The sequence below is a fragment of the Hyperoodon ampullatus genome (assembly GCF_949752795.1).
Source record: "Hyperoodon ampullatus genome assembly, chromosome: 6".
Classification (NCBI taxonomy): Eukaryota; Metazoa; Chordata; class Mammalia; order Artiodactyla; family Ziphiidae; genus Hyperoodon; species Hyperoodon ampullatus.
This window is the reverse complement of record NC_136919.1, coordinates 126,803,517-126,830,431: the sequence shown is the minus strand read 5'-3', so window position 1 is coordinate 126,830,431 and position 26,915 is coordinate 126,803,517. Positions and strand designations below refer to the sequence as shown.

Genomic DNA, 26,915 nt, shown 5'->3' with positions numbered 1-26,915 from the left:
AAACTCCCATCATGTCTTATAAAAAGTAGTTTAAGTTCACTAAAAGGTACTCTTCCAACAGCCATATCTAAGTCATGGAATCACATTTAAATTAAATAGAGAGAATATATTTCAATATCAGGATACTGTAATCATTTATTCTAGCCTTAATAGACTTTTTACAAATTATAACATTGAGGAGAAAATTGTTGAGAATGTAATATTTGTTTAGGCCTCACAGAGCAAACATTGTTCTTCAATCTCATACAAAATCCTTGCATTTCTCAATCAATCTACAAAGTAGCTGAGACATAACCATTGTTACTAAATGATACGAAGAAGCCAAGGTTTAGAGATACTAAGTGATTCATCCAAGGATGCTCACAGGAGAGCAGGGCAAGTTTGATCAGAACCCTGACTCCAAACTGCTTCCTTTTCTACTTCATCATCTATGTATTCCCAACAAAAAGCATGAGAATCATAAAATATGACTTTAAAAATGCCCAAGGCAATCTTTTAATTAGTTCGGATAGACTTCATTTTCAAATGTTACTAAATTTTTCAAAAAAGGTTTTACTCAATTGTTCAAATGCTAAGACCACGTTGTCCTCTTCATTTTCACATAGTTCACGCAAAGAAACACTGTAAATGGAAATACAGATACACATAAAACTCACCCATTCTACTGAGAGTCAGTATCATAAGAAGGGCTTTCCCCAGGGAGGTAGAGCTAAGTAAATCCCACTAGATGATGAAATGTGAGCAAAATGAGGAAAAGAATCATAAGGAACATATTTATCTCAAAAACAACAAAAAAAACACCTTGTCAATGAATCAATCAATCAAGACAATCACCATGCAGCTCCTCTCCCTGTATTTTACCAAGAGGATTTTTTTTTTTTTTTTTTTTTTTTGCAGTACGCGGGCCTCTCACTGTTGTGGCCTCTCCCGTTGCGGAGCACAGGCTCCGGACGCGCAGGCTCAGCGGCCATGGCTCACAGGCCCAGCCGCTCCGCGGCATGTGGGATCTTCCCGGACCGGGGCACAAACCCGTGTCCCCTGCATCGGCAGGCGGACTCTCAACCACTGCGCCACCAGGGAAGCCCCCAAGAGGATTTTAATGGCCACCAAGTCCCATGTAACCAGATCCCTCCTCCCTTCAATAATAGCAACACAAATCCCCTTCTTTTTCCCCACATTTTTTTTTATGGAGTCATTTTGTGGGTTTTTTTTTTTCAGTATGTACTTAAACCCACAGGCAACTACCTCTACAAAAAGCAAAGCAATCCTCTGTTTACCTAGATGTATGAGAAAATTAAGAAAACATGGTATGATAAACAAAATAATGGCCCACAAAGATATCCATGTCCTAATCCCTAGAAATTTATAAATCCTTAGGTTACATGGCAAAGGAGAATTAAGGCTGTAAATGGAATTGAAGTTGCTAATTGGCTGACCTTGAGGTGGGGAAATTAACCTGGATTATCTGGGTGGCCCACTGTTGTCACAAAGGTCATTCTAAGTAGAAGACAGGGGGCAGGAGAGAGTGAATGTCAGAGTGACCTGATATAAGAATCTGGCCCCCAATGCTGGCTTTGAAGACAGAAGGGGCCAAATCAAAGCATCTAGAAGCTGGAAAAGACAACCAAATAGATTGTCCCAGAGGCTCCAGAAAGGAATGCAGACTGACAACACCTTGATTTCAGCCCAGTGAGACCCGTTTTGGACCTCTGACCTCCAGAACTGTAAGACACTAAAGTTGTGTTGGTTTAAACACTATGTTTGTGGTCATTTGTTACAGCAGCAATAAGGAACTGATACCCAGGTGACGAGAATGGAGAGAGGAAATCCAAGGATGGACAGTGCAGCTGGGCTCATCAAGGACTTGGAACAGTCAGGACCTGACCTTTCATCAGCCTTTTGTAACCTGTACCTGCCTTGATTCCACTAGAGGTCCAGTTTTTCCCTGGTGTCTTCATTGACCTACTGCAAAGAATGACCAGCTCTGTACCCACAATACTGAATTTCCTCCTAGTTACAGACTCACAATTGTGACTCCTGGACATTTCCTCCTGAACAATATTCAAGAGATATAATGTGACACATACCATCTAACTCACTGGTTTTTGTTCTCAGTCCTCAGATCTCATCCTCGCGCCTATGTTTTTACGTATCATTAACTAAAATGGAAAACTTGGTTGTGGAAACTGAGAACGTGAGGGTCTAGGGATTCTTGAAGCTTTGGGATACTGCTGCCTGTTGGTCTAAAGTGCCTGGGCTGAGGCTCTGGTCTAGGTGAAAGTTCATGGATTTTGGAATTAGTTCTATTATAGAAACAATGCAACAGAGAGTTGAGGAGAAGGTCTACAAAGTCTCTGGGGAGCTGAAATGCTTGGCACCTAAGAGGCTCAGGGGCACCTTTAAGTATGAGCTCAACAGTTTTCAAATTACCATTAAATTATTAGAAAATCTGAAATCAATATTTAAAATGTATATCATACCTGATAGATTGAATGGTGAGGCAAAAATCTTTCAACAACTGATAAGCAGCTCCTTCATTCATCCTAAACAAAACAACATTTTGAAAATTAATGGTATAAAGACATTAAAGAATTTATTTCATATTGAAATGTTGGATTGGTCATTAATGGATTACTTTTGTCTGTCAAGATGTATTTACTAAAATCATTTCTGCCACAGACTCCCAGATGATTTAATCTGTGAGAATGACAATTATGAACTCCAGTCACAAGTTCACAACCAGAGATAAGCAATGAACATGGGAGGCTGACCTTCTAGGAGAAACCCAAGTTGGAAAGTCAAGATCAGGAGCATGGATGGGGCCAGAGAGTCAAAGAGAAGAACCAAGTGAATTACTCACTGGTGTCACAACTACTTTATTCACAATAATGAGTCCTACTGTCAAAAATGATGTGTTTCTCAAGAGGGTCAGAAGTTTTAAATACTTGAATTCACTAAAGATTGTTCAAAATGTATTTAAAATGCACACTGAATTCCCAATGATGTGACAGAATTCCCCTCCCCCAACACACCCACACACACGTCCATGTGCTCAGTGACTGGGCCAATTTCTCCATTCCCAGTAAATCCCTGCACACTGTTTTTGAAAATGGCTTCCCTGCCAAAGAGTTAAAACAACTGTCATAGTCTCAGTCCTCAGATGTGTGAATTATATTCTTTTCATATACTTCTCTCAGACAATGCAGAGCATGGCATTATTTGTTATTGTTATCCATTTTTTAAATATATAATAATAAATAGTACTAAATAAAAAACATATCTGTGAACATGTGCAAATATTGATAACTGTACTGTAAATCTTTACACTAAGTCAGCCTAAGTTTCAAGATTTTGCTGGTCAAACACGAATAACAATACCACCAAATGTATTTTCTTTTGCCCTTAGTCTGTAAGAAAAAATTTCAGTATGTTTAGCATGATTAACCTATACTTGAAATTATAAGAAGGTGTTTGCCTAATATTTATTACATTCATTTATTAGATGTAAAGATGCAGATGAAGATGGATATAGAAATAGAACTAGAGGTAGAGGCAGAGGTGGAAATGACAGAGAGAGAGAGGTAGAGGTGAAAAGGATACAGAGAAGTAGAGGTAGAGATGGGGATGCTGGGGATGACGGGGATGCTGGGGTTGACGGGGATGCTGGGGACAACAGGGATGACGGAGATGCTGGGGATGACGGAGATGCTGGGGACGACGGGGATGCTGGGGATGACAGGGATGCTGGGGTTGACGGGGATGCTGGGGTTGACGGAGATGCTGGGGATGACGGGGATGCTGGGGATGGCTGGGGAGGGAGATGGAGACGGAGACAGATAAAACACACCTGTTGTCCTGGACCAATCCTGTCAAGGAACCGTGTTTATAGAAATCGAGTGCATAAGCATTGAGCTGCATTCTTCTTCCTTGGTGATCAAATTCCTGTGGCCTCAGCACAGGAGCCTGAGTGCTATCAATGCCAATGGTGCGCAGAGTGACCTGAAGAAATAGAGCTCTCCTTAATTTATTATTTATGTGTAAAGAAAGTTTATGATTTCTTACATTGTGCTTCATAGTTCCTTCCTAGAATCAACATGTTTTTTAAAGCACACTCTTCACAGTGAAGGAAGAGGGTGTCCCTCATACACACTGAGGTAGTGCTGTCCCAAGTAGGACAGTAGGATGGCTTGGCTCCACCGATGAACATCACTGCCTCACAACGTACAATAAAAATTTTAGCTACCCGGCCACTAGAATACAGCAAGACTCACTAGGAAAGAAAAGCTAATTTAAAATTTTATCAGTAACCTAATTGGTGCAGGAAATGCCTTTGTACACAGAGTGTCAGGGAGCTGGTGCCTTGCATGTCTGGAAAGAAGGCTTAAACTGAGGAACTCTGACAATCTTTGGATTCCAATTACTGGAACAAAAGGGAAGGGGAGGAAGATGGAGGGGAAAGGAAAAGGAAAATAAGAAAAGGAAGAAAGCACATCAGTAGTTTTCCATGTCTGCTCATTTTCTGAAAACTCTATGGGGTCAACAGGAACTCTAGTGCAGGGCCAGTGAGAGTGCACACTGGTACAGCTACTTTCTAAAATGACTGGGGAGTAGCTCAGAAAGTTATTATTATTAAAAGTCCTTAAAATATTCTTGTTCCGTTACGATCCAGAAAATTGTTTTGACCCTGAAAATCTGGAAGATTTGCAATCAAGGGGAATTGGTGGATAAGTAAGGTAAAATTATGTGGGGAAATGCAGAATCTAAACACAAGAGGAAAAGAACTATATCAAAATTTAAATCATTAAAAATTTTATTCTTGACTGTTTTTGACAGTTATGGGTGTTAAAACACTTTAATATTTATATTCCATTTTATACATTTAAAAGGATGATGCAATGGTTCTATTTTAACATATCAACATTTATCTGAAAATGTAATCTGTATCATTAGAAACTATTTAAATATATGATAAAAATATATGTGTCTATTTAAAATGCATAAGGGTCTATACAGTTTTTCAAAATTCTCTGAAAACAGTGTGGAGGTTTCTCAAAAAACTAAAAATAGAGGTACCATATGATCCACTGATCCCACTCCTGGGCATATATCCAGAAAAGACAAAAACCATGATTGGAAAAGATATATGTACCCCAGTGTTCACAGCAGCACTATTTACAATAGCAAAGGCATGGAAGCAAGTTCAATGTCCATCAACAGATGACTGGATAAAGCAAATGTGGTATACATATATACAATGGAATATTACTCAGCCATAAAAAAGAATAAAATAATGTAATTTGCAGCTACACAGATGGACCTAGAGATTATCATATTAAGCACAGTCAGAAAGAGAAAAATACCAGATGATATCACTTATATGTGGAATCTAAAATATGACACAAATGAACCTCTCTATGAAACAGAAACACACAGTCATAGAGAACAGACTTGTTGCCAAAGGGGAGGACAGGGTAGAGGAGGGATGGTTTGGGAGTTTGGGATTAGCAGATGCAAACTAGTATCTATAGGATGGATAAACAGCAAGGTCCTACTGTATGGCACAGGGAACTATATTCAGTATTCTGTGAGAAACCATAATGGAAAAGAATATGAAAAAGCATATATATATATATATATATATATATATATATATATATATATATATACATATGTTTGTGTGTGTGTGCATGTGTGTGTATGTATATATATACCTGAATCACTTTGCTGTACACAAGAAATTAACACAACATTGTAAATCAACTACACTTAAATTTCCACAGGTTTATTCCAACATTCAAATGGGTTATCCAGCATATTTGCAATGTATCTAGTTCTTTATACTTCATTTTTGACGTCACTGATCCAGAATATATGGGATTTACAGCGTCTACAGCAATACTGGGAAAGCCTGAAGATAGTTTTATGTGCTCTTTTCACAGGAAACCTCTGTCAATCTCCAGAAAAGTGGTGATCCTGGATTTCTGTATAATGGAACAGGGTTCCTCAGGCCAGGGTGAGAAGCTGGCCTCAAGAGCACCTTTTCCTGGATATTTCTGTTGATGCATGTGAAATGCTTTTCAATTTGGGGAAGTTGAAGTCCTTGCTAAGCTGCCTAGAAGTATAAATCCAATTCTTTCTTAAAGACATTTTATTTATAAGCCTCGTTTTCCACTTACATGGTCTGAAGTTTCTAGATGAAGCAAATTGCCATCAGAGTTCCCAGACAGACAGGCAAACGGAGAAATGGCTATTCTTCCTTCCTTGCAGCTCATCAAGTGAGACACAAGTTGCGAGTCTTCACACTCTTTACCTGAGAAATCTGGCCATAAGAGGTTGGCACAAATCAGCTTTGAAGATGAAGCCAGATTGCCAAGCTTTACACACCTGCTCTAGACCAGGCGGCAAAGGGGAGCCATTCAACTTTCAAGGACCAACACTGTAATGAAGACTGAATAAGACAGATCACCTGCAGTAGCAGCACATCCTGGCGTAGAACGCATTCAATAAATGTTAGTTATTAACACTATTACCAACAGTGTAAGATTTTGTATTATATTTTAGTTGCTCGGATCAACAGGTCATAAAAGACTAAATTTAAATTGTATCCTCTTTTAGCCCAGAATTGTTGTTATTACCTTGGTCCTTTTTCCCACCGAACTCAGACTTGGCTGCAGAATCCTTCTAGACAGGCTGATTGATTCAAGCAGCCACCATCCGCAGGTTTGGAAATGGCATATGAGCAGCAGTGTGTTTTCCATTCCTCCCTTTGTAAAGCACCGGAGGGCGCGTTCAGAGTGGGCTCTCATCTGTGACTGAGGCCGAACCTTCCCGCTCCTTTTCTTCCTCCTCTGGATGCTCGCCACACCCACTGTCACTGTCTGCTTCCTGCTTTCACGCTGTCCAGGAAGCTACACGGTCCTCCTCCCTGACTTCTTCCAGCTGAGGATGTTAGGAAACCAGGAAATGGCTACCCAGAGCTCACCCCTTTCCCTGTATCCCTGTCACCGTTTCCAGTTTAGTTTCTCCCAGAAGATTTCCATCCAATAGCTCATGAAAAGTAAGAGCAAAGATTAGGAGTGCAGACCACGTGCTACGTGCTGTTTGGAGATAGTTACAGACATTGGCTTAACTATTTAAAGCTCACCCTAGGTGGACAGTGTTATCCTCCTCATTTATCTGTTGAGAAAATCGAGGCAGGAATATGGAGTCCCCTGCTCGAAGTCCCACTGCTAACAAGTAGCAGAGCCAGAGCTTGGACTCAGGTCATATGCACAGAGTTTATGCTCATGACCACCATGCACAGCTCCTCTCAAGGAAAAAGTGACAGAATCGCTTCTTGTTTCTCCTCATCTCATAGGTGTCCTTACTCCATTTTCCAGGCTTGTCCCAAACCCAACCTTTAATCAAGATGGTTTATAAATGACTCTATTCAATGTCATTCTCCACTGTCCTTTACTTCTTCTTCTTTTTTTTTTTTTTTTTTGCGGTACATGGGCCTCTCACTGTTGTGGCCTCTCCCGTTGCGGAGCACAGGCTCCGGACGCGCAGGCTCAGCGGCCATGGCTCACGGGCCCAGCCGCTCCGCGGCATGTGGGATCTTCCCGGACCAGGGCATGAACCCGTGTCCCCTGCCTCAGCAGGCGGACTCTCAACCACTGCGCCACCAGGGAAGCCGTCCTTTACTTAATTCTAATAATCATACCTTCTTCCTTGAGAGAGCAGAAAGGACCCCCTTATTCTAAGGCAGACTGATCTTTCCAGGGCTCTACTCTGTTTATGGGATAAAAGGTTCTTAGGCAAGATTATTTATTTTTTAAACTGTTCCACAATGGAGCTAAGATACACTTACCTATTTTTGACAATGGGAGCTGATGTTCTTGTTTCATATCAGCCAGTTTGGAAACAGTCAGTAGGAAAGAGGCAAAGTCCTTTGTCACGTTTGTGTTATACTCATCTAGAGCAGCCTTGAAGTCCTCAGGGAGATCCTCCAGAAACACCTAAATCATCAAGGAGGTCATCAAAAAGAAAAACAAAAAGAAAAAACTGGAGGCCAAATATTTTTCAGAGAGATTTATGTACCATCCTTGAAAACTGAAAGTTTAGAAGAACTGCAAAGAACAATGTAATATAATTCTATAGTTATCTATCTATTCAGTAATGTAACTGTTCCAGTCCTTCATCTATGAAATTCAGGTGAAATTCATTTTTTATTCCTGTTTGTGTTATAAAAACCAATACCTTTACTCTTAAAAATTTGTTTTCATGCTATTTAATCAAAACTCTTTTAAACAGAAGTATGCCCTCAAATGACATTAGACTTGTGAATATTTCAAAGAATCTAGTGACATGTTTGGAAAGCAAGCAACAATATAAAGTCCCCTTTGTGCCTGGAATAAACCTCACTTAATTGTGAGGGTCTTTAAAACACCACTGGATTCATTCTTCTAATATTTTGTTAATTATTCTTCCATCTATATTTTCATAAAAGAGATGCATCTCTAATTTTTTATAATGTCCTTGTCAAGTTTTGATATTAAGTTTAAGTTTTGCTCCCTCTTTTTATATTCTCTAGAAGAGTTTGTGAAAATTTGCTGTTACTCTTTAAATGTTTAAAAAAGTTCACCACTGAAGCCATCTGAACCTGGGTTTTTTTAAATGGGAAATTAAAAAAAAATAATTGGTTACATTTCTTTAATAGTTATCAGATATTAAATTATTCATATAGTCCTTGGTTAGTTTTAGAAAGTTGCATTTTCTAGGAATTTGCCCATTTTGTCCAAATAGTCAAATGTTTTTTCCATTTGATGTACTACATAAGATCTGTAATAATGTCTCATTTTCTTTCCTGATAATTGTAATTTGTGCTTTCTCTCCCTTCTTTGTCAATGAGTCTTGCTGTGTATTCATCACTTTTATTATAAATCTTACCAAAGAAGCAACTTAGGCCTTGCTGATTTCCCTTTTTTTACAATTGTTCTCAATTTACTTTATTTCTGTTCTCATTTTATTATTCTTTTTCTTGTATTTCCCTTAGGTTAGATATTCTGTTTTATTTATTTTGCTTTGTTTTGTTTTCTCCTAACTCCTTAAGCTGAAAAGTCAAATCATTTGATTTTTTTTCAGCCTGTCTTCTTTTCTAAGATGTGGTTATAAAGGCTATAAATGTCTATCTAATCATTGCATAAATCACATCTTATATTTGTATGTATTCTTCATTATCATTTAACTAAAATATTTGATAATTTCCATTTTATTTATTTTTTGTCTTATGTGTATTTAGAAATGAAATGAGTTTGTTCAATTTTAAGGCAATTAAGGTGTTTCTGGTCCAGAAACAAATTTCACATATATATTACCAGCATATATTTGACAAAGGTACCAATAACACACAATAGAGAAAGGATAGTCTTTTCAAAAATGGTATTGGCAAAATGATATATACATGTAGAATATTGAAATTGGACCCCTACCATATGCGGTACATAAAAAGAAACTCAAAACGGATTAAAGACTTAAATGTAAGACCTAAAACTGTAAAATTAATAAAAGAAAATATAGCGACATTGGCTTTGGCCATGATTTTTTAATGTAACATCAAAAGTATAGGCAACACAAGTGAAAATAAACAAGTGGGACTACATCAAACTAAAAACCTTCTGCACAGCAAAAGAAATAATCAACAGAGTGAAAAGGCATTTCTGGAATGGGAGAAAATATTTCTAAACCAACCATCTGATAAGGGGTAATATCCAAAATACGTAAGAATCTAGTACAACTCAATAGCAAAACAAACAAAAACACAAAAAACAAAAACAAAAGAAAAACGGGCAAAGGACTTGAAAAGACATTTCTTCAAAGAAGGCATACAAATTGCCATCATGTATATTAAAAGTTGCTCAGCATCACTAATCATCAGTGAAATGCAGATCCAAACCACAATGAGATAGCACCTCATACCTGTTAGAATGGCTATCATCAAAAAAAAACAAGATTATAAGGGTTGAAGAAAATTTTTTAATGTAGAAAAATTCGAACCCTATACACTGTTGGTGGGAATGTAAATTGGTGCAGCCACTATGAAAAACATACAAAGTTTTCTTTAAAATATTAAAAAATAGAACTATCATATGATCCAGCAATTCCACATCTGGGTATATATCAAAAAGGGTTGCAATCAGGACGTTGAAGAGATACCTGTACATCCATGTTCACTGAAACATTATTCACAACAGGCAAGACATACAGACAACCCAAGTGTGTATCAACAAGACGAATCGATAAGTGTGCTGTATACATACAGTGGAATATTATTCATTGTTAAAAAAGGAGATCAACATGGATGTACCTAGAGGACATTATGTTAAGTAAAATAAGCCTCACAGAAGGACAAATACTGCATGATTCCACTTACATGGGGGACCTAAAATAGTCATACTCATAGAAGCAGAGACTATTGTCAGGGGCTGGGTGGAGGTGGAAATGGGGAATTGTTTTTCACTGAATATAAATTATTGTTATGCAGGTTAAATAATTTCTGTAGATCTTCTCTACAACATAGTATCTATGTTAACAATACAGTACTGTGTACTTTAAACTACATAAAGAGGATAAATCTCATGGTAAGTATTCTTAGCTAAATAAATAAATAAAACCAGAAGAAAAATTTTGGACATGGTGGATATGTTTAGTGCCTTTGTTGTGGCAATGATATCACAGGTGTATGCATATGTCCAAACGCATTAACATGTATATATTAAATGTATGCAATTTTTATATATCCATTATACCTCAAAAAACTTTAAAAATAAGGTATGCATATCCTCTTGGTATGTCATGAAACCAATCACAATATATTTACCCTGTTTTAACTTATGTTTAAAACATACGCTAAGTATCTGTACACATTCATGCACAAAAATAAACAGAGTGGAGTGAAAATTATATTCCCATTTTCTTCTACCTTCCATTATTTTGGTCAGAAAGTCAGCTATCAACCTTATTATTGCTTTTTTCAAGGAAATGTTTATTTCGGCTCTAGCTGATTTGTGTTTTTCTCTGTTTTTGATTTTCAGTAGTTTTAGTTTAATGTTTCTTTATCCTTCTTGAAGTTGACTACTCTTTTGAAACTATGGAGTGCTGTCTTTCATCAGCTCGGGAAAATTCCCAGCTATTATTTTTGAATACCCTCCTGCCATTCTTCTCCCTCCTCTTCTTCTGGGATTGCCATTATATTACATTTAACCTTTTGAATGTGATCTACATTCTCATGTGCTATTGCTTTTATTTTCATTTTTTTCTCCCTGTGCTACAATTCGGTACCTTTTATTGAGCTATCAGCCAACTCACTGATTTTGACTTCTCATATGTATATTCTGATCAGACATCACATTTTTCAATTCTGGACTGTCCAATTAATTACCTGGTGAAATTCTCTATTCTTTCATCAGTTTTGTAATTATCTAGTGAAATTCTCCATCCTTTCATGAGTTCTATCTCTTCCCCCATTTTCTTGAGCAGTCCTTATATTCTAACTTCAATATCTGAATCATCTTCGTGTTGATTATTATTGCCTCTTTCATTCCTGCTAATTGGTCATATGTTCTTGCTTACTCACTTTTTTAGGTTTTTTCTTTTCTTTCACCAGAAGTGTTTGTAAAAGGACCTGATAGACTTCAAACAATGTTATCTTCCACTGGAGTGAGCTCCCCGATTTTGTGTTTGGCCAAGTGAGTGAAGATGTGATCACCTCAGTCTAAGTAGAGATTGAAGTGGATTGATACTGTTTTCCAGTTTTAATAAGTCTCAGTCTACATCTGGTGCATCTCTGCTCCTAGGCCCTCTTGGATTTTGAGTATGAGGCTGGTGGGTCTCAGTCTTCTCAGCCCTAAAAGATTCCCAAAGATCCACTTCATTCCTGTAGAGCTTCATAACCTACATTTACATCTTCCAGCCCTAGATGCCTTTAAAAATGCCTTGAAGGTAATATAAGCCTATGAATGAATTCAAACTCTTCCCTCTAGTGGGTTTTTATTTAATAAATGCTACAAGACTGCAAGAAATTTGGTGTAACACCCCAACATTTCATGCAGATATGACCCAGTGAATGTCCTGAGTTAACACTCTCTCAAGTGTCTATTCTGTCACTCCAACCCCATGGAATCACTAAAAGCTTTATTGTTTTGTTTTGTTTTTTATCTCATAGGAGAGGCTCTCTGGATATGCTAAGTACAACTTTCAACCTCATCCAGAATCAACAAGTTCTTTGAGAGAAAAATCATGGTTGGAGAGTCCAATCACACCTTGGATAAGTTCTTGCCATTTTATAATTTTAGCCAATATAATCCTCATCCCTTCCACAGCGCTCTGTTGCAACAGGAGTGATGGCCACCTAGCATGTCCCACCTGGAAGTGCTCAAATTTCTAATAATCTTTATAGGAAAAAAGAGAGAGAAATAGGAGGCCTCCACTCAAAACCTTTTTTTATTGTACTTTTTTCTATCATAACCATCTGTGTAAGAATAGAGATACTGACTTGTCTTTTATAAGAAAAATAAGTTTATTTAACCAAAACAAATAATAGTCCAAGAATGTACATGTGATGAAAAAGATATGAAGATGAAAAGTCAATGACTAAAATTGTGTTCACTGGTCTAGAGAACATTCTGTGAGGGCTAAGAATGGTAACTTAACATTGTGATGTTAGACAATATAGATGAACTCTTCTCTTTTTGTTCTTCTTTGTCACCTTTTACCAAGGTTATCTGGTATAACCAGCCCTTCCCACTTTCTCAGATTCTAGTGAAATACATTAGTAATAATATTTGATGCTGATTTAATGACAGGGAATTATGATCAAAGAAGTCATTGCAAATAAAATCGGACAACAGTCTGTGTGTCAAGGGATGATTCTTAGATGACTATTCTATTTTTTCAGTGAGAACATTATAGTTTACAGCATACATTTCCTGTCCATAGACCTACTGCAAGGTAAAAAGATGCTAAAAGACCTAGAGATTCAAAGATGGGAACTATTAGTTCATTTAATGTATAATTACGCACATTTTTTTCTTTAGCCACTGATTGCTACACGTTTATACAATCCAATGGAAAACATGAGCAAAACTTTTTATCCCATTTCTCCTCAAGGCATTTAATCTTTTGATAGATTTATAGAGGAGACATGTGAATTAAAGATTAAATATAACACTGATTACAGAAGAACAAATTATTTCTATAAAACAAATGAACTCTATATTAATAAAATTCTACTGCTGTGGAATCATTTATGGTAGGATCTATTAAATTATCTTAATTATTTAATGTTATCAGAATCCTAAATTTTACCTTGGATTGATAAAACTTGAGTGTAGTATCTTGGAACTTTGCTGGAAGATAGTGTCTTCCAAACAGATTTGCCAATACTAACACTAGCTTTTCCATAACATCTTGAGAAAATTGTTTTGAGCCTATACAAAATAAAATATCTTGTCATAAACATAAAAAGTGCATTAATCCCATTTTTAATGTTTAAATTGAACAATATAAATTGAATGTTATATTGCATGTTATTTCATGGAGACTAGAAATTTGTAACAAGTACAGCGACTAGGGAATGACTATCTCTGCTGGCAGTTTTACACCTGTGCCTTCTTTCTCCTTCTTGTTGCTCCCCCTCTACTTGAGACTCTTGTAACTCCAACCAAAGATCCTTGTCGCCTTACCTGGGACCTTCCTCTTTAGTCTATGATTGGTTTTCTTAAGCATTTAATGATCATGATCTCACCTCCTAAAAAGCCTCTGATTGCATCTCAATGCCTCATAAACAAAATCCAATCTCCTCAGCCAAGCACGTAAGGGTTTCCAAAACTAACCCACAAATGACCCCCCCATCCCCATCCCCTCCCCTCCCTGCCACTCATGTTAATATACTATCAACCCCTAACACAACATGGTAAAGGAACTATACTCCAATTTTATATATATATATATATATATATATATCTCCCATCAACCTGACTCACTCCCATCCTCCACAGCACGTGACTGTTACATGGTCATGTTAAAAAGTGCCACCTTTAATAACTTGCTCATATTTGAATCTTGGCTCAAGACTTACAATATTTAGGTTTTATGACCATGGCAATTTGTTTAACTTCTCTGTTTCCTCATGTACAAAATAGCAACGTCCATATTATCTGCCTCATAAAGCTTCTGCCTCCATGTTTATAACCGCACACACCTCCCTACATACACACACACAGCAATAAACACAGCTGCACTTCTTGTTGCCTGAAATTATTTCTCCTCTTACAGAGCTTTTGGGAGACAGAACTTCCTGAGTATCCCTGTTTCACAGAACAATGCACATTCAGAGCCTACTGACATTGTGTAAAACAGAGTGTTCCTGCCAGTCAACGACGGAAGATAAAGCAAAGTTATGCTGTGAAAGGCAAGGAAATCACCAGGCATCAGGAACTACAATGAACTTAAGCACAAAGACAGAAACATTTCTTTTAGGGACATAGTTTAAAGATCTATGGTTTAGTTATAAAAATCAAAGGCTTTTATAAAAACTGCATTAAATGAAACATTAGATGGGCTTTACAAATGGAATTCACAAAAAATGTACACAATTTGACAAAAGCAAATCTGGGGGAAAACAAGTTTCTAGATCATGCAACTAATACGGTATCAGCTATTTAAATACACTATAGAATTATATTCAAAGAAAATATGATTGGAGGAAAATATTCACAAATACCAACAGTGAATATTTTTTTAACATGATGGTTTCCTATACCCTTTTTCTATGATGAGTATATATTACATTTAATTAGAAAAATATTTATCAAAAAATCATATATTAATATTTCTGAATCCTGGAATCAAGGAATCTCTCAAGTTAATAAGAAGTTGTTATTTTTAAATAGTTGCCACAAAATATAGCTTTCTCCTAGGTAATCTTATTAGTAGGTATATAAAGCTTTGTTTTATCTAATTTGGTATCTCCAAATTATCTAAATATTAACTTGTATTTTCTTTGTAGAAAAAAAAATTTCCTGAAGTGTTAGCTTCACTATAGCATCTTTGCTGTTTTTAGACCATACGTATGAAACGTCAAGCTTACCTTTCCTGGTTGGCTGACAGAGATTATGGAAAAGGCCTCTTATAAGAAAACTGACGAAAACAAGATTAGAAGGCTCGTGATAATGCAAATGTGACACAAGTCCAGCAAAGCCTGTAGGATTACCTTCTTGATCTAAATAGCCCTAAAGAACAGACATAATTTATTAGTTTGACTCAACTCAACCACACAGCTTAATTAATAGACAACTTATTAAATGCCAGTTTAAAATAGTACTTAATACTGAGAACTAAAACATTGTTGGCCATATCAGTAAACAAAGGATGTTGCAGCCATCAAGCCATCACATTACAGCAGCCTGGATAGCGAGCCCTGAGGGAACTCAGGATGGAGACAGGATGCTCCACTATCAAGCCCTCAGCCACTGCAGCCCCCACAATGGTGCACCCGAGGACACTCAGGATGGGAAAGCACAGGACGCTGGCCCCAGAGCGCTGAGGTGCAGATCAAAGGAATGATTCCAGTGAGCCCAGACTTTGCATCTTCCCATACACAAAAAAGCGCTAAACTCCTTAACTGGAGGTGTCTGGTTTTCTTTAATGAACAGTCATCTTTTGAAGTTCTGACTACCTGGTCTTTATTGCAAAAACCCCTACAGATCCTAGCTCCTCCCTTGCCTCTTGGGAGAAGCCCCTCAAGTGTTATTTGAGATGCTATGTCCTGGGCTTGAAGTCCTAAGAATGTCCACTGAATAAAACATAATTCTCAACTTTCAGGTTGTGCTTTTATTTTTTCAGTCCACAATACCAACATAAGAGAGATTAGTACTCCTTACCTGGCCCACTTTGATCATTAAATCAACTGTAAGTAGTAGGAATCCTTGGCTATCACCTTGGAAAGACTGGAATTAGTTCAAGATGATGAGAAACAGAGATGGTACCGATCCTATCTCACAAAAAGGCAAACACGGTCCTACCTCCTTGACCAGGAGTTGCAGGGAGAACAGAAAGTACAGTTTCAGCATCTCCAGCGCCCGGGGCTGCTTGAAGGAGAGCAGTGAGTGCTTGAGCACGGACAGCACCTGAGGAGAGGAGCCTGTTAATTCACACTGCACTCCTGCTGAGAAACACACTCCTGGATGACAAGAGACGTGCATTGGAATTTAACATTTTTTCCTGCATATTATGATGTTTTGACATCTTAAAAACCTTGCTGGCTGGGCAGAGACTGATATTCCCAGGGCTACTTCCTAAAGATAACAATAACTTGACAAAGCTTGCTTTTCCTCTACAAACCAACCAATCCCAACTTTATGCCCCACCTGCTGCCTTACCTGAATCTCACACACCAAGCCAATATTCCCCTGTCCTAAAGCACCCCAGGTGCCAGGCAAATAGACACCACCGCAGCTCCCAAAGCCCACCCGAATTATTCCAACTAGCCAGTCCCAAACTATTTACTCTGAGATGCCTTGCCTTTCCCATGGACCCTCTCCCTCCACTTGTGTCTCTTGCCTCCCAACCATCCTGGGGTCCCATGAAGCCCTGCATGGTGAACCCTGCCTGCATTTCCAGGACCTCTGAGTTTCTACTTTGTTCCCCTGAGCCTCTCGTCTGTCTCCTCTTGTGGCCACATCCAACTGACCAGCTCATAAAAGAATATAAAACAATCAAATATATATTACTAATATCCATTTTACCCCACAGATACCAGACCCACCTAAGATTCAGTGGGATTTCACATGACTTGTTTTACCATATTCTTACATGGCACACCCTTCCCCTAACAAAACGGAACATATAAAACAGAATCATTGGAAATGAAACATGTTGCCAAATAATCTGGTAATATATGTGAATCCAGTTTAAGAGCTTACAATCTTGGGTTGTTCTGGAAGAAAATACAATATTATTGATACATTATCCCATGTCCTGCAGTATCGTTGCAGAAACAATGGAATTAGGTTGATTAAGGTCAAAGTAATAAAAATATTGAGATAGTAAAACAGCATCGAGGTAACAGTTCAGATATCTTTCAACTGCCCACTACAACGTTTATGAGGTTCAAGTAAAAGGAGAATTTCCCAACATCACCGAAATTAAACGTGGCTGCCTTTAGGCCTGAGAGTTCATAGTACCTGGGAAGAATCTCTAGTCAATGTAAGGGCCAGTGGACTAGGAGGAAGGAAGGAAGGAAGGGAGGGGGCAGGGAGGGAAGGAGGGACAAGGAAGGAAGGGAGGGGGTGTACCATCCATCACCTCTCCTTTGGGGTGACACGTTCTCAGGGAGCCACGAATGCCCTTTCCTGCAACTTCTCTCTCTCGCTCTACATTTAGAGCAACAGCCAGGAAACAGCAGAGTAGTAAGAGGGTGAGTGACTTCTGGTGGTTCACTGTAACTGGAGATGCAGACCACGTCACTGAAGTCTTATTACGACAGTAAGAGTTCTGACTGCAGTGCCTACTGCAGTTCGTGGTGACGAATGGCCTCCACAGGACCAATCTGTGGACCAATCTGTCAGGGACATTGGCAGAAGATGAATTTTCAGTCCAGAAAGGTACATAACTTGAAAATATGCTAAATGCTGAGGTTTGGGCCAAAAGCTATTCATCTAGCTTCACATTTAAAAGGGTATTTAAACAGCACTGCAGTGAGCAGAGAGTGAAACCAAAAGAAAAATCATGTACCCTTCTTTCTTGGCAAACCACCAGATTTGAAGGGATGTACTTTCCTTCAAAAGGAAGAAAACAGAAAAACCCACAAGAGATCAGTTCTTTTAAGAAAATAGACCAACTTCCTAAAATTATTCAGTCATGCTACAACTATTTATTGGGTGTCTGTACCAAGAATTAAGACAAACAAACACCTTTGGCCTAGGGTGCTTACATTCCAGTGGGAAATACAGAGAAACTAAACAAAAACATGGTAGAGATGGTAGATATAGACAGAGACAGAGATTTGCAGCTGGGTAAGGCGTGGTGTGTGCTTCATATAAATGAGCAGGGGTCACAGTCGGCACAGCAGATGGGGGTCCGTCGACAGCGCAGGAGGAGTGGTGGCAGCAGGCTAACAGCAGAGCAAGAAACTGAACAAGATGGAAGAGTGAGACTGTGCACACATCTGGGGGAAGGTTCTGGAAGCAGCAGAAACAGCAAAGCCGTGCCCCTTGGACTGTTACGTGCCTACTGTCAGTGGAGCAGGTAGTGGGCTCATGTAGGAGAGCAGGACGTGGTGAGTCCAACAAGGGAGCCTGGGACCAGGCTCTGTAGAAACTTACAGACCATCACAAGAACACTCGCTTCTACCCAAAAGTAATCTGACCTATGAAAATGGGTTTTTTTAGAAAAACATATTTTGGAAGAATTCTTTGGCATCCTCAACGGAGGCCAAAAGATATGACCTCTTATGAAACAAGGCACAACCGCATAAGGTAAATGGACATATAAATTGACATTTTAAAAATAATACATTATTATGATATGAAAGGGTGACACAGGAAGTAGTGCACAATCTCAGGGAAACAAGTCCAGCAGCAGAATGAACATCCACATGGTATCCCCTAAGGAGTAGATCTGAAACTTTAGAGGGTGCATCAGAGACACAGGAGATAAACTCAAGTGTCCTCTCATAATGAAGAAAAACAACAGTGGAGAACAGGAAAACGACTTTTGACTTTAAAAGTTATAACTTTTCCTGGAAAATGAACAAATCAAAACAGAAGCAAATATCAAAGATCTAACTTAAGAAATCTTTTCTTAGTTCCAGAATGACCTGAGCCCTGCACAATGCAAAGGTTCTTAACATTACCGAATTGTACACTTCAAACCGGTTAAGATGGCAAATTTAATGTTACATGTATTTTACCACGATGAAAACTTCTGAGCATGAAGACTGAAAGTTTTCATCATGTAATAACTAAAACATCAATAAAACATAAAAGGAAAGACACACAAAATAGAAAATTCTGGGGAAAACTTAAATATACAGACTTTTAAAATACTCATATAATTACATAAGGCAGAAAGAAATAAACTATAAGAAAACAGGAATTAGCACAGTTCCTCTAGAGGAGATTTCAAGAGTCTGTTCCTCTATGACAGTAAATGCCAGAGGGCAATGAAGTGATTCTAGTTTGATGTGATAAGTAAAAAGAATATTCCAAGAAATTTATGCCCACACTTGAGTCTTTTATGTGTGAAGGTTACAGAGAAAGCTCCTCACACAGGCCAAGGGAAAGAAGACCAACGACTCTGAAAACCTTTTTGAAAAAAATTAAAAGGTTTGCAAGAAGACGTATCCTTCTCTCCTGTATAGAGGTAAAAAATGAGAACTCAAACATGGGGACGTTTTGGTCTAAAATGATATGCACCTGGTCTGTAGGAGCATCAGCAACATAACAAGAGGCTACTCATCACAAAAGTCCTGTAAGAATCCTCACCTTGGCAAACAGGATCCAATTTAGAGGGCAGGCTAATCAATATACAAACACAGGGAGGAGTGGGTCCCTTCACAATGCATCTTCATAAGGATGAAACCAAATATTAAATTATGAATTTTAAATTTCTCATTGTGGAATTAGACTCAAAATACTTATCTGAGCAAAAAATTTCACAGTAAGTTTATAACCATAGCCTTAAGTCCAACTAACTATAAATATATCTTTGCAAGGAACCAAATACACACCTATACTTAGAAATATGACTGAAAAAAATAGCAAAATGAGAATGTGACTGTTTTTGGAGAGCGAAACTAGGTGCAGGTGCTTTTTTCCTTCCTTCAACTTTCCGCATTATCCAAATATTCTTTGATGAACCTGGGTTACTTTTTTATGAAAAATAAACTCTTTTATTACAAAATCATAAACACAAATCTTTTTGTAACCCAGATCTTTTTAAATCCATAGGTAGCACCCTTCACTCCTATGGGGCAATGTTTATCATACATGAAAATAGTCATCTGGGGCAAATCCAAATGCCCATTGGCCATAAATTCTATGATTGACAGAGACAACAAAACTAGTTGTTACTCTCCCCACCCGCCCCCAGTCCTCTACCAGCCAAGACACTACCAAGCATTAAAGACTGGTGACTCCAAGAAGCTATCACTACAGATGTAAAAAAGAGCCCAGCCAGTAGCAGAGACTCAGTCCCAGAAACCGTCCCCACAGTACCTTTGCCTTAGCGTCCTCGGGGTCATCTCCCTTGGAAGCCAGGAGCATGAGTCTCAGGATCAGGGATATGCTGAGAGGAAACTGCCCTCTCAGCTCAGGGACGTTGGATTTGATGAGCTTTTCGATTTTAGGGAGTGGAATATCAAAGAAATACACATCTCCCCCCAGGTCTTGACCTCGTCGTCCAGCCCGTCCAGACATCTGAAAACAGAATAGAATCACAAAGTAAATCTTTCCTGAACAGTTTCTCCATCACAGCATAAGAACTGAGCCTTTTATACTGCATTAGAGCAAGTAAACTGTGCAGATGTCCAACCATTACAGAACTGAGACGAAAATCCAACTGGGTACCAGGCAGGAACTTCACCGTGGCTGAGACAGAGCTGAAAATGAGACATTCGTCATCCTGACGTACTTACTTCATTCCCAAAACTGTGCTAGACATTCGTATAATGATATACAGAAGACAAAACAGCAAGAAGAAAGAAAGACGAGACCCTGGTTTCCAGTTCACTTACAGCTGATCTTACTAGTCCTCCTCTCTTCCTTCCCACCCCCCTCCTTTGTCCCTTTTTGCTCTCTCCCCTACACACGTGTGCTGAGTGACAAATCACCATAAAAATTGTGCACAAACTGAGGAGATGCAAGAGTGAGATAAAATTCAGAAACGCTACTTGTACAAAGAAAGTTAAGAACAAACTCTTTACACAAGTTATATCAGTTCTCCTTTAGTAAGTGCTCAGAATGTGTTAAGTCCTTTACCCCTTTTTTATAAAGACCCTACAACCACTATCCTATGAGGTGAGTGTAATCATTGTCCGCATTTTACAGTAGAGTAACTGGGGCTTGGGAAATAAGAAACTCACTGTAGGCAAACACCAAGAACTGACAGACCCAGGACTCCAACCTTGGCATTTCCACTCCCAAGTTCACCATCCATAACGCGGGCCCCAGACCCCTAAATGAGAGATTCCCAAAGATGATATGGGGGGAGGGTTCATGCCCAGAACAGCAGCAGAAGGAGAAATCAAAAGGACAGGGGTTGGTAAAATGGAGGAAAAACTAAGGATGTTGTATTGGGTGGGAACAAGGCCCATCAGGGAATAGAAAGGAAGTGTTCCGTGAGGAAGTGGCGGGGGGCACTTGGATAAAACCTGTAATGTTGGCTGATAGATGTAGCAGAAATAGTCACCAAGTGATCCTGAGCAGGAAAACCATCTGCGTTCAGGACACAGTGGAGTCAGGAAACCTGAAAATTAGGAAAACTGTTTAATTACTACAAGCTAAAAATGTATGATGAAAGATGGCAGAAATGGAAATTGCAAGGCCAAAATCAAAACCACTGGAGGAGAATAACAAAGTCGGCTTGGTAGTACAGTGCACAGCAGGGGCAAAGACAAGAGAAGCATGAAAGAGAACCCCAGGCCGTAAACTCAGGGGCACAGGGACTGGATGAGGAGAGAGTCCTCAAGCACTTTGCACGTGTGTCTTCCCTACAAATCACTTCATTGAATTCTTGCAAATGCCATGGGACCGTCCTTATCATCCCTATTCTGGAGATAGCAAAGAAGGACCAGGCAGGTTAGATATCTCACCCAAGGTCACGTAACAGCAAGCCCGTGACCTGCCCGCTTTACCACAGCTAAACGTGACTGTCAGGTTTGCAGGAAACTCCCTGTGAATTGCAGCACGTTTGCAAACCAAAGGCTCGCCTTTTTTACTCTTTTACTGCCCTATTTTAGCAATGCAATAGGGAGTTTCTGCATATCACAATACCTGTCTGTAGTTTAAGGCATCCAGATAGACTGAGTTTTGAGCAAAAACCACAGATTTACAAGGCATGTTGATTCCTAAAGCAAGTGTCCCCGTAGCGGTCACCACCTAGAAGGAGAATAAAAGTTACTTCATAAAATAGCATTCCAGTGGAATGCCATGGAGTGACTGAAAGCCTTGAGCTACAGGCTCTAGCACGTTGGCGTTCTTGCTATGTCATATTTCACTGCTCAGGGCCTTGCCCCTCACTCTGCTCTGCCCAGAATATTCTTCTCCCACGTATCCATTTGTCTGGTTTGTTCAGTCCTCTGCTCAAATGTCAAATAGAAAGTTCTGGACCACCACATCCAAAACGATGGCCCCGTCCTCATTATCCCTACTCGTGGCATCAATGACCACCTCAAGTGCACCATCTGTGTGTTTATTGCCCTGCCTCAGACTCCAGGCCCCTTTCACTATCGTGTACCCCACCCCCCAAAAAGAGTATCAGGCACATGACAGGTGCTCAGGAAATACTTTGTAATAAATGACTAGAAAGGGAACTTCCCACAACAGGGAATAATACTGTTATAGACCCACTTATGGGCAGTGGCCAGCCTCACCCACTATAACTTATCTGTGAAGATTATTTCTATGGAAATAAACTATCTAAGTAATAGAGCAAATCAAGTTTCACCTTTTTCCCTGAATTGCCATAATAACGGACCAGAAAAGTAGTAGGGCAAATTTTAGGTTCTGAAATAATCTATTTTTACTCATTTTTTTCATATAATGCTGGGTATTTCTAATTGTTATTTCTATTTCTATTGATTATCATAGAGTCATAGTTAAGGTTAATGGTGAAGTATATGGAATAATTTTCTTTAATTATTCTGAACCTGATATCGATACTCTGTCAAAATGAAATACACCATTTATTGTTTTTATAAAGTTCTTCAATAAGAACATGAATGGGAAAAGAAAGAACATTAAATTTAGACTATAACTAGAATAAATACCTTTTGAAAGATGTGTTCTCAATAACAAAGCTAACTCTATTTCCATAGTACTTTTCCTAGAGGGATCTAGTTATCCATTTACTAAGCTACTGGTAATTGAGCAACTACTATTTAACAGATACTATTTTAGACCCAGGATATGCTGATCAAAATGGTTGTGCCTCCTTACCTCAATTCATAATCATGTAAAAAATTTTGTTTCTGGTTATTGACTTTTAAAATAAATAAATAACTTGTTATTAGTTAAGAAAAAAGCTAAACAAAATTGTTAATGATAGATTTTGGGTTTTTTTTCCAGATTACAGAATTACCCTTAAATTAGGATGTCAGATTTTCTTCAAGATTTATTTATTCAGATTAAAAGACACTCCCTAGAGTAACAGAATCAATCTCTCCCCTCCCCACCACACACAAATATAATGTACATAATTCAAAAAATTAATGTGGCAAGTTAGAAAAAGTCAGGGTCTATTTTAAAAGATTACTCAAGGTCTACATTAACTAGGAAATCACAGAAACCCTCTTTGTGAATGTATCCAGAGTATCCCCTCACATCTTTATGGGACACACCAAATACAACATAACAAAGGCTGGGTGTCAAGTGATTCAGGGAACCTTCCTCCTGTCCGCCACCACGGACAGGACAGAGTATGAGGATGGCGCCGCTAAAGTCTGCCGAGCCGTGCAGCGGGCCCCGGGGAAGCAGTACATCCTTGTTCTTATTTCACCTATTACACCGGGAAAAGATCTGATGGAAATGCTACCCTGAATGTCCTCCACACCCATGAAAAGACGTCTACAGCCAAAATCACATGAACAGCTGACAAAATGCCATCGACATTATAACTGAAAAGTGGGCATTTATTCCTAGATTGCCACAGGTATAATTCAAACATAGTTGGAAATAGTTGGAACAGTACTTGTTTAGGGGATACTTGAATCTCACGAAAAAGAGATAAACTGAATGAGAGATTTCAAACCCCCTCCCTCAACTAAATGAGATGGAAAATGCAGTGGTATCATGGGACGTTAAAAAAAAAAAAAAGACATAATTAGATGGGAAAAAATGGTTATTTTCCACTCGTTATGGGTGCTCAGCTTCATATAGACAGAGTTTCAAGTTTTAAAATGAAGAAATTTACTTACCCTAATAAATCCTTTCCTAAAAAGAATCTCAACTAACTGCTTTTCTCTGGCATTCAAACAGCTGTGATGATATCCAATCCCCCGTGCTGCCAAAGCCTTCAGTTCCGCGCCTTTCCTTGAGAATTTCACTCGGTCAAACACCTTCTGCAAAGTCTGAAAGAAGCAAGGGTTTTAGGGATGTTGATCATCTCTTATCTAATTTTAATTTAAATCAGAATTTTAAATGGTGAAATGAAAATAACAGGCACACTATATAATAATTTAGCTAAATGAGGCCAATTATTTGAAATTAACTCTACATATAAAAAACATTTTATGGGAACAACAGTAACCATCAGAAATGTTCCAAAGTCTTGGAGCAGAATGTCTCGCGCTGTTTCACCCCATTTCAGGGGTGAGAAGTACTAACCAAGCAGTAGACAATCCCCAGAGGAGGTGTGAGTGTGGCCGCTCCAGCCTGAGGGAGGTTAGATCAGCCCTAGGAGGTCTCCCTGGGGAGAGCAATTTCTCCAAGCAGAGCAGGTTCCTTACCTTATATGGTCTGGGAAGGCTACCTTCTCACTGTAAATTGGTCACAGATAGCCTTAAAAATATCCCTGCCCTAAGGAGGAAATCCACTTGCATGCAGAGTTTTATGTGCTAAAATAAACACTGCTTATGAAAGAGAGAAGAAAAGAAAAAACCAAAATCCCTAAGAATCCAAAAGCAAAATACCCTCCATGTACAGTCAACTATACAGTGGGATATCAAGGACCCATGAAAATGATGATGGTTCTCGAAAAGGAGGAAACCATGAAATTTACAAAAGAATGTATACAATAGAATGCACATATACACACACAGGCATATGCCTGTATACACCTATGTGTGTATGTATGTGTGTGTGCATGTATGTGTGTATGTGTGTGTGTGCGTGTGTGTGCATGTGTGTGTGTGTGGTCACAAAGATATGAAAGGTTCATCCAGAAGGGCAGTGATTACTTCCGATGGTTGGCATGGCTTTTATTGTTACTAATTTGTATTTTCAAATTCGTCTACCAAACGTATGCATTATTTGCACTATAAAACATTTTGAAGAAGAAACGGCATACCAGATATTTCAATGTCTTTTTGGTGGCATGTTCTGACTATAACACAGAAATCCTGAGCTTTAGAGAAATTGTGTATATATTTCAAGTGTATTGGACCACATGTACCGAAATATTCGGTTGAGGCGTGTGAGACCGGAGTGTAGAATTCAGGCTGTGAAAAACAGTATTGCAGGAAGAAATAACGGGAGGGCAGCCACCCCCAGGGGTTAACTATTAACAAGCAAGAAATCTATAAACCTAATCCTGTCTTCTTCAAACATGCTCTGCAGAGCCCTCAGGGTTAGGTACAGACAGAAGGCCACGCACAAGGATTTCTATTCTGGAAGCGACGGCACTGAAGCATCACACCCAGCAGCGTCTGGAGCTGCGCAGTAGTAGCGGGAGTGTGAAATGGTTTCCAGGAGCACTGCTCCATCCTAAGGGCTCACCTCAGCATCTATGGCCTTCTGATCAGCGTATGTGCAGTCCTGAGGGATCTCCGAGTGCTTCTCAAGAACCTTGAGCAGATTATCATGCTCAGTCTCATGGATTAGGCTTTGATCCATTTTCCTGGGATTTTTCTGGCTTCTTTTATCTCTGTTTATAAAAACAAATTTTAAGTAATGAACGGCCACATTTGGCCGCCATAGGAAGCCCGGGACATCCTTGACCCCCTCATCACCCAGACATTCACTGCTACATACACCCGGACCACCCTGAACCAACCTTCTCCCTCGGAAGCCTCTGGAACTTGTGGTTGCTCATCAGAAAAGTTCCCTATTGTGTCTGAATATTTCCCTCCCTTCCTCCTACTCTAAGCAACCTTCTTGCCAAATCCAGTTCTCCCAATATGAGCCCCCTGTCCCTTGCTAAAGTGACGAACATTTTCTCTTTCACAGGCTTGGAGGAAGGTAGGTGCCCCCAGCTCCACATGGCCGAGTGCAGGCCAGCTCCTTCTCTCCTCCTGCTACAGCAGCTCTGAGTTTGGTTGCCAAGGGCTCTTGGCGACACCATCCCCTGCAGAATTGCCCTCTGCTGACAAGAGCTCCCAAGAAATGCCTGGAAGTTTACACCACCTCCTGGGACTGGGAATGTGGTTCCCAGCCAGTACCTGACTGATAAGAGGTACACGAAACAGCCCCCTCGACCCACGCTGGCACGATCCTGCAGTGCACCCAGGCCTCCCGGTTGGCTGCGGTCAGCAATATTCCAGCAACACCACACCCTTACGCCTCTTCCTCACTTTCCCTCTGTTGCTTCCTCGCTTTCTTGCAGGTCCCGCTCAGGCACACCCCTTTAACAGATCACTTCCATGAGGTCCCATCTCAGATCTCTGCGAGGAATCTGGCCTAAAACACTGCCCCACAAACACTGGCTTGGACTCAGTCACCAAAGTGCATTATCCATCCCTCCTCATGGGAACCGCCTTTCACAGACACCCACATCTCTGGTCCTTTCTTGGTTTGTCTCTGGTGAAGGAGAAAAGCTGCTGCCATATCAGTAAACAAAGGATGCTGCAGCCATCAAGCCACTAGTCACCCCGACAGTGAGTCCTGAGGGAACTCAGGATGGAGACCCATGGGCTGCCCACCGCCAAGTCCGCAGCCTCTGCAGCCCCCCTCCATGGTGCACCCCGAGGGGACTCAGGATGGGAAAGCACAGGACGCTGGCCC

General features: G+C 39.5%; 1 protein-coding gene across 1 annotated transcript in view; it reads right to left on the bottom strand.

Moving 5' to 3' along the window:
• Window positions 1–505: 505 nt before the first annotated feature.
• Window positions 506–26,915, bottom strand: part of LOC307054208 (putative ATP-dependent RNA helicase DDX60) — a gene marked incomplete at its 5' end in the record, with an annotated part of 72,175 nt that continues 45,765 nt past the window's right edge. Inside the window, 12 exons of the mRNA XM_079705800.1 lie at window positions 506–621; window positions 2,481–2,543; window positions 3,848–3,999; window positions 6,177–6,319; window positions 7,850–7,997; window positions 13,345–13,466; window positions 15,128–15,269; window positions 16,062–16,166; window positions 20,256–20,456; window positions 22,032–22,136; window positions 24,173–24,325; window positions 25,692–25,839. Of these exons, the coding sequence (XP_079561926.1) occupies window positions 522–621; window positions 2,481–2,543; window positions 3,848–3,999; window positions 6,177–6,319; window positions 7,850–7,997; window positions 13,345–13,466; window positions 15,128–15,269; window positions 16,062–16,166; window positions 20,256–20,456; window positions 22,032–22,136; window positions 24,173–24,325; window positions 25,692–25,839 (1,582 nt within the window). The 3' untranslated portion in view covers window positions 506–521. The remainder of the gene's footprint in view (window positions 622–2,480; window positions 2,544–3,847; window positions 4,000–6,176; window positions 6,320–7,849; window positions 7,998–13,344; window positions 13,467–15,127; window positions 15,270–16,061; window positions 16,167–20,255; window positions 20,457–22,031; window positions 22,137–24,172; window positions 24,326–25,691; window positions 25,840–26,915) is intronic.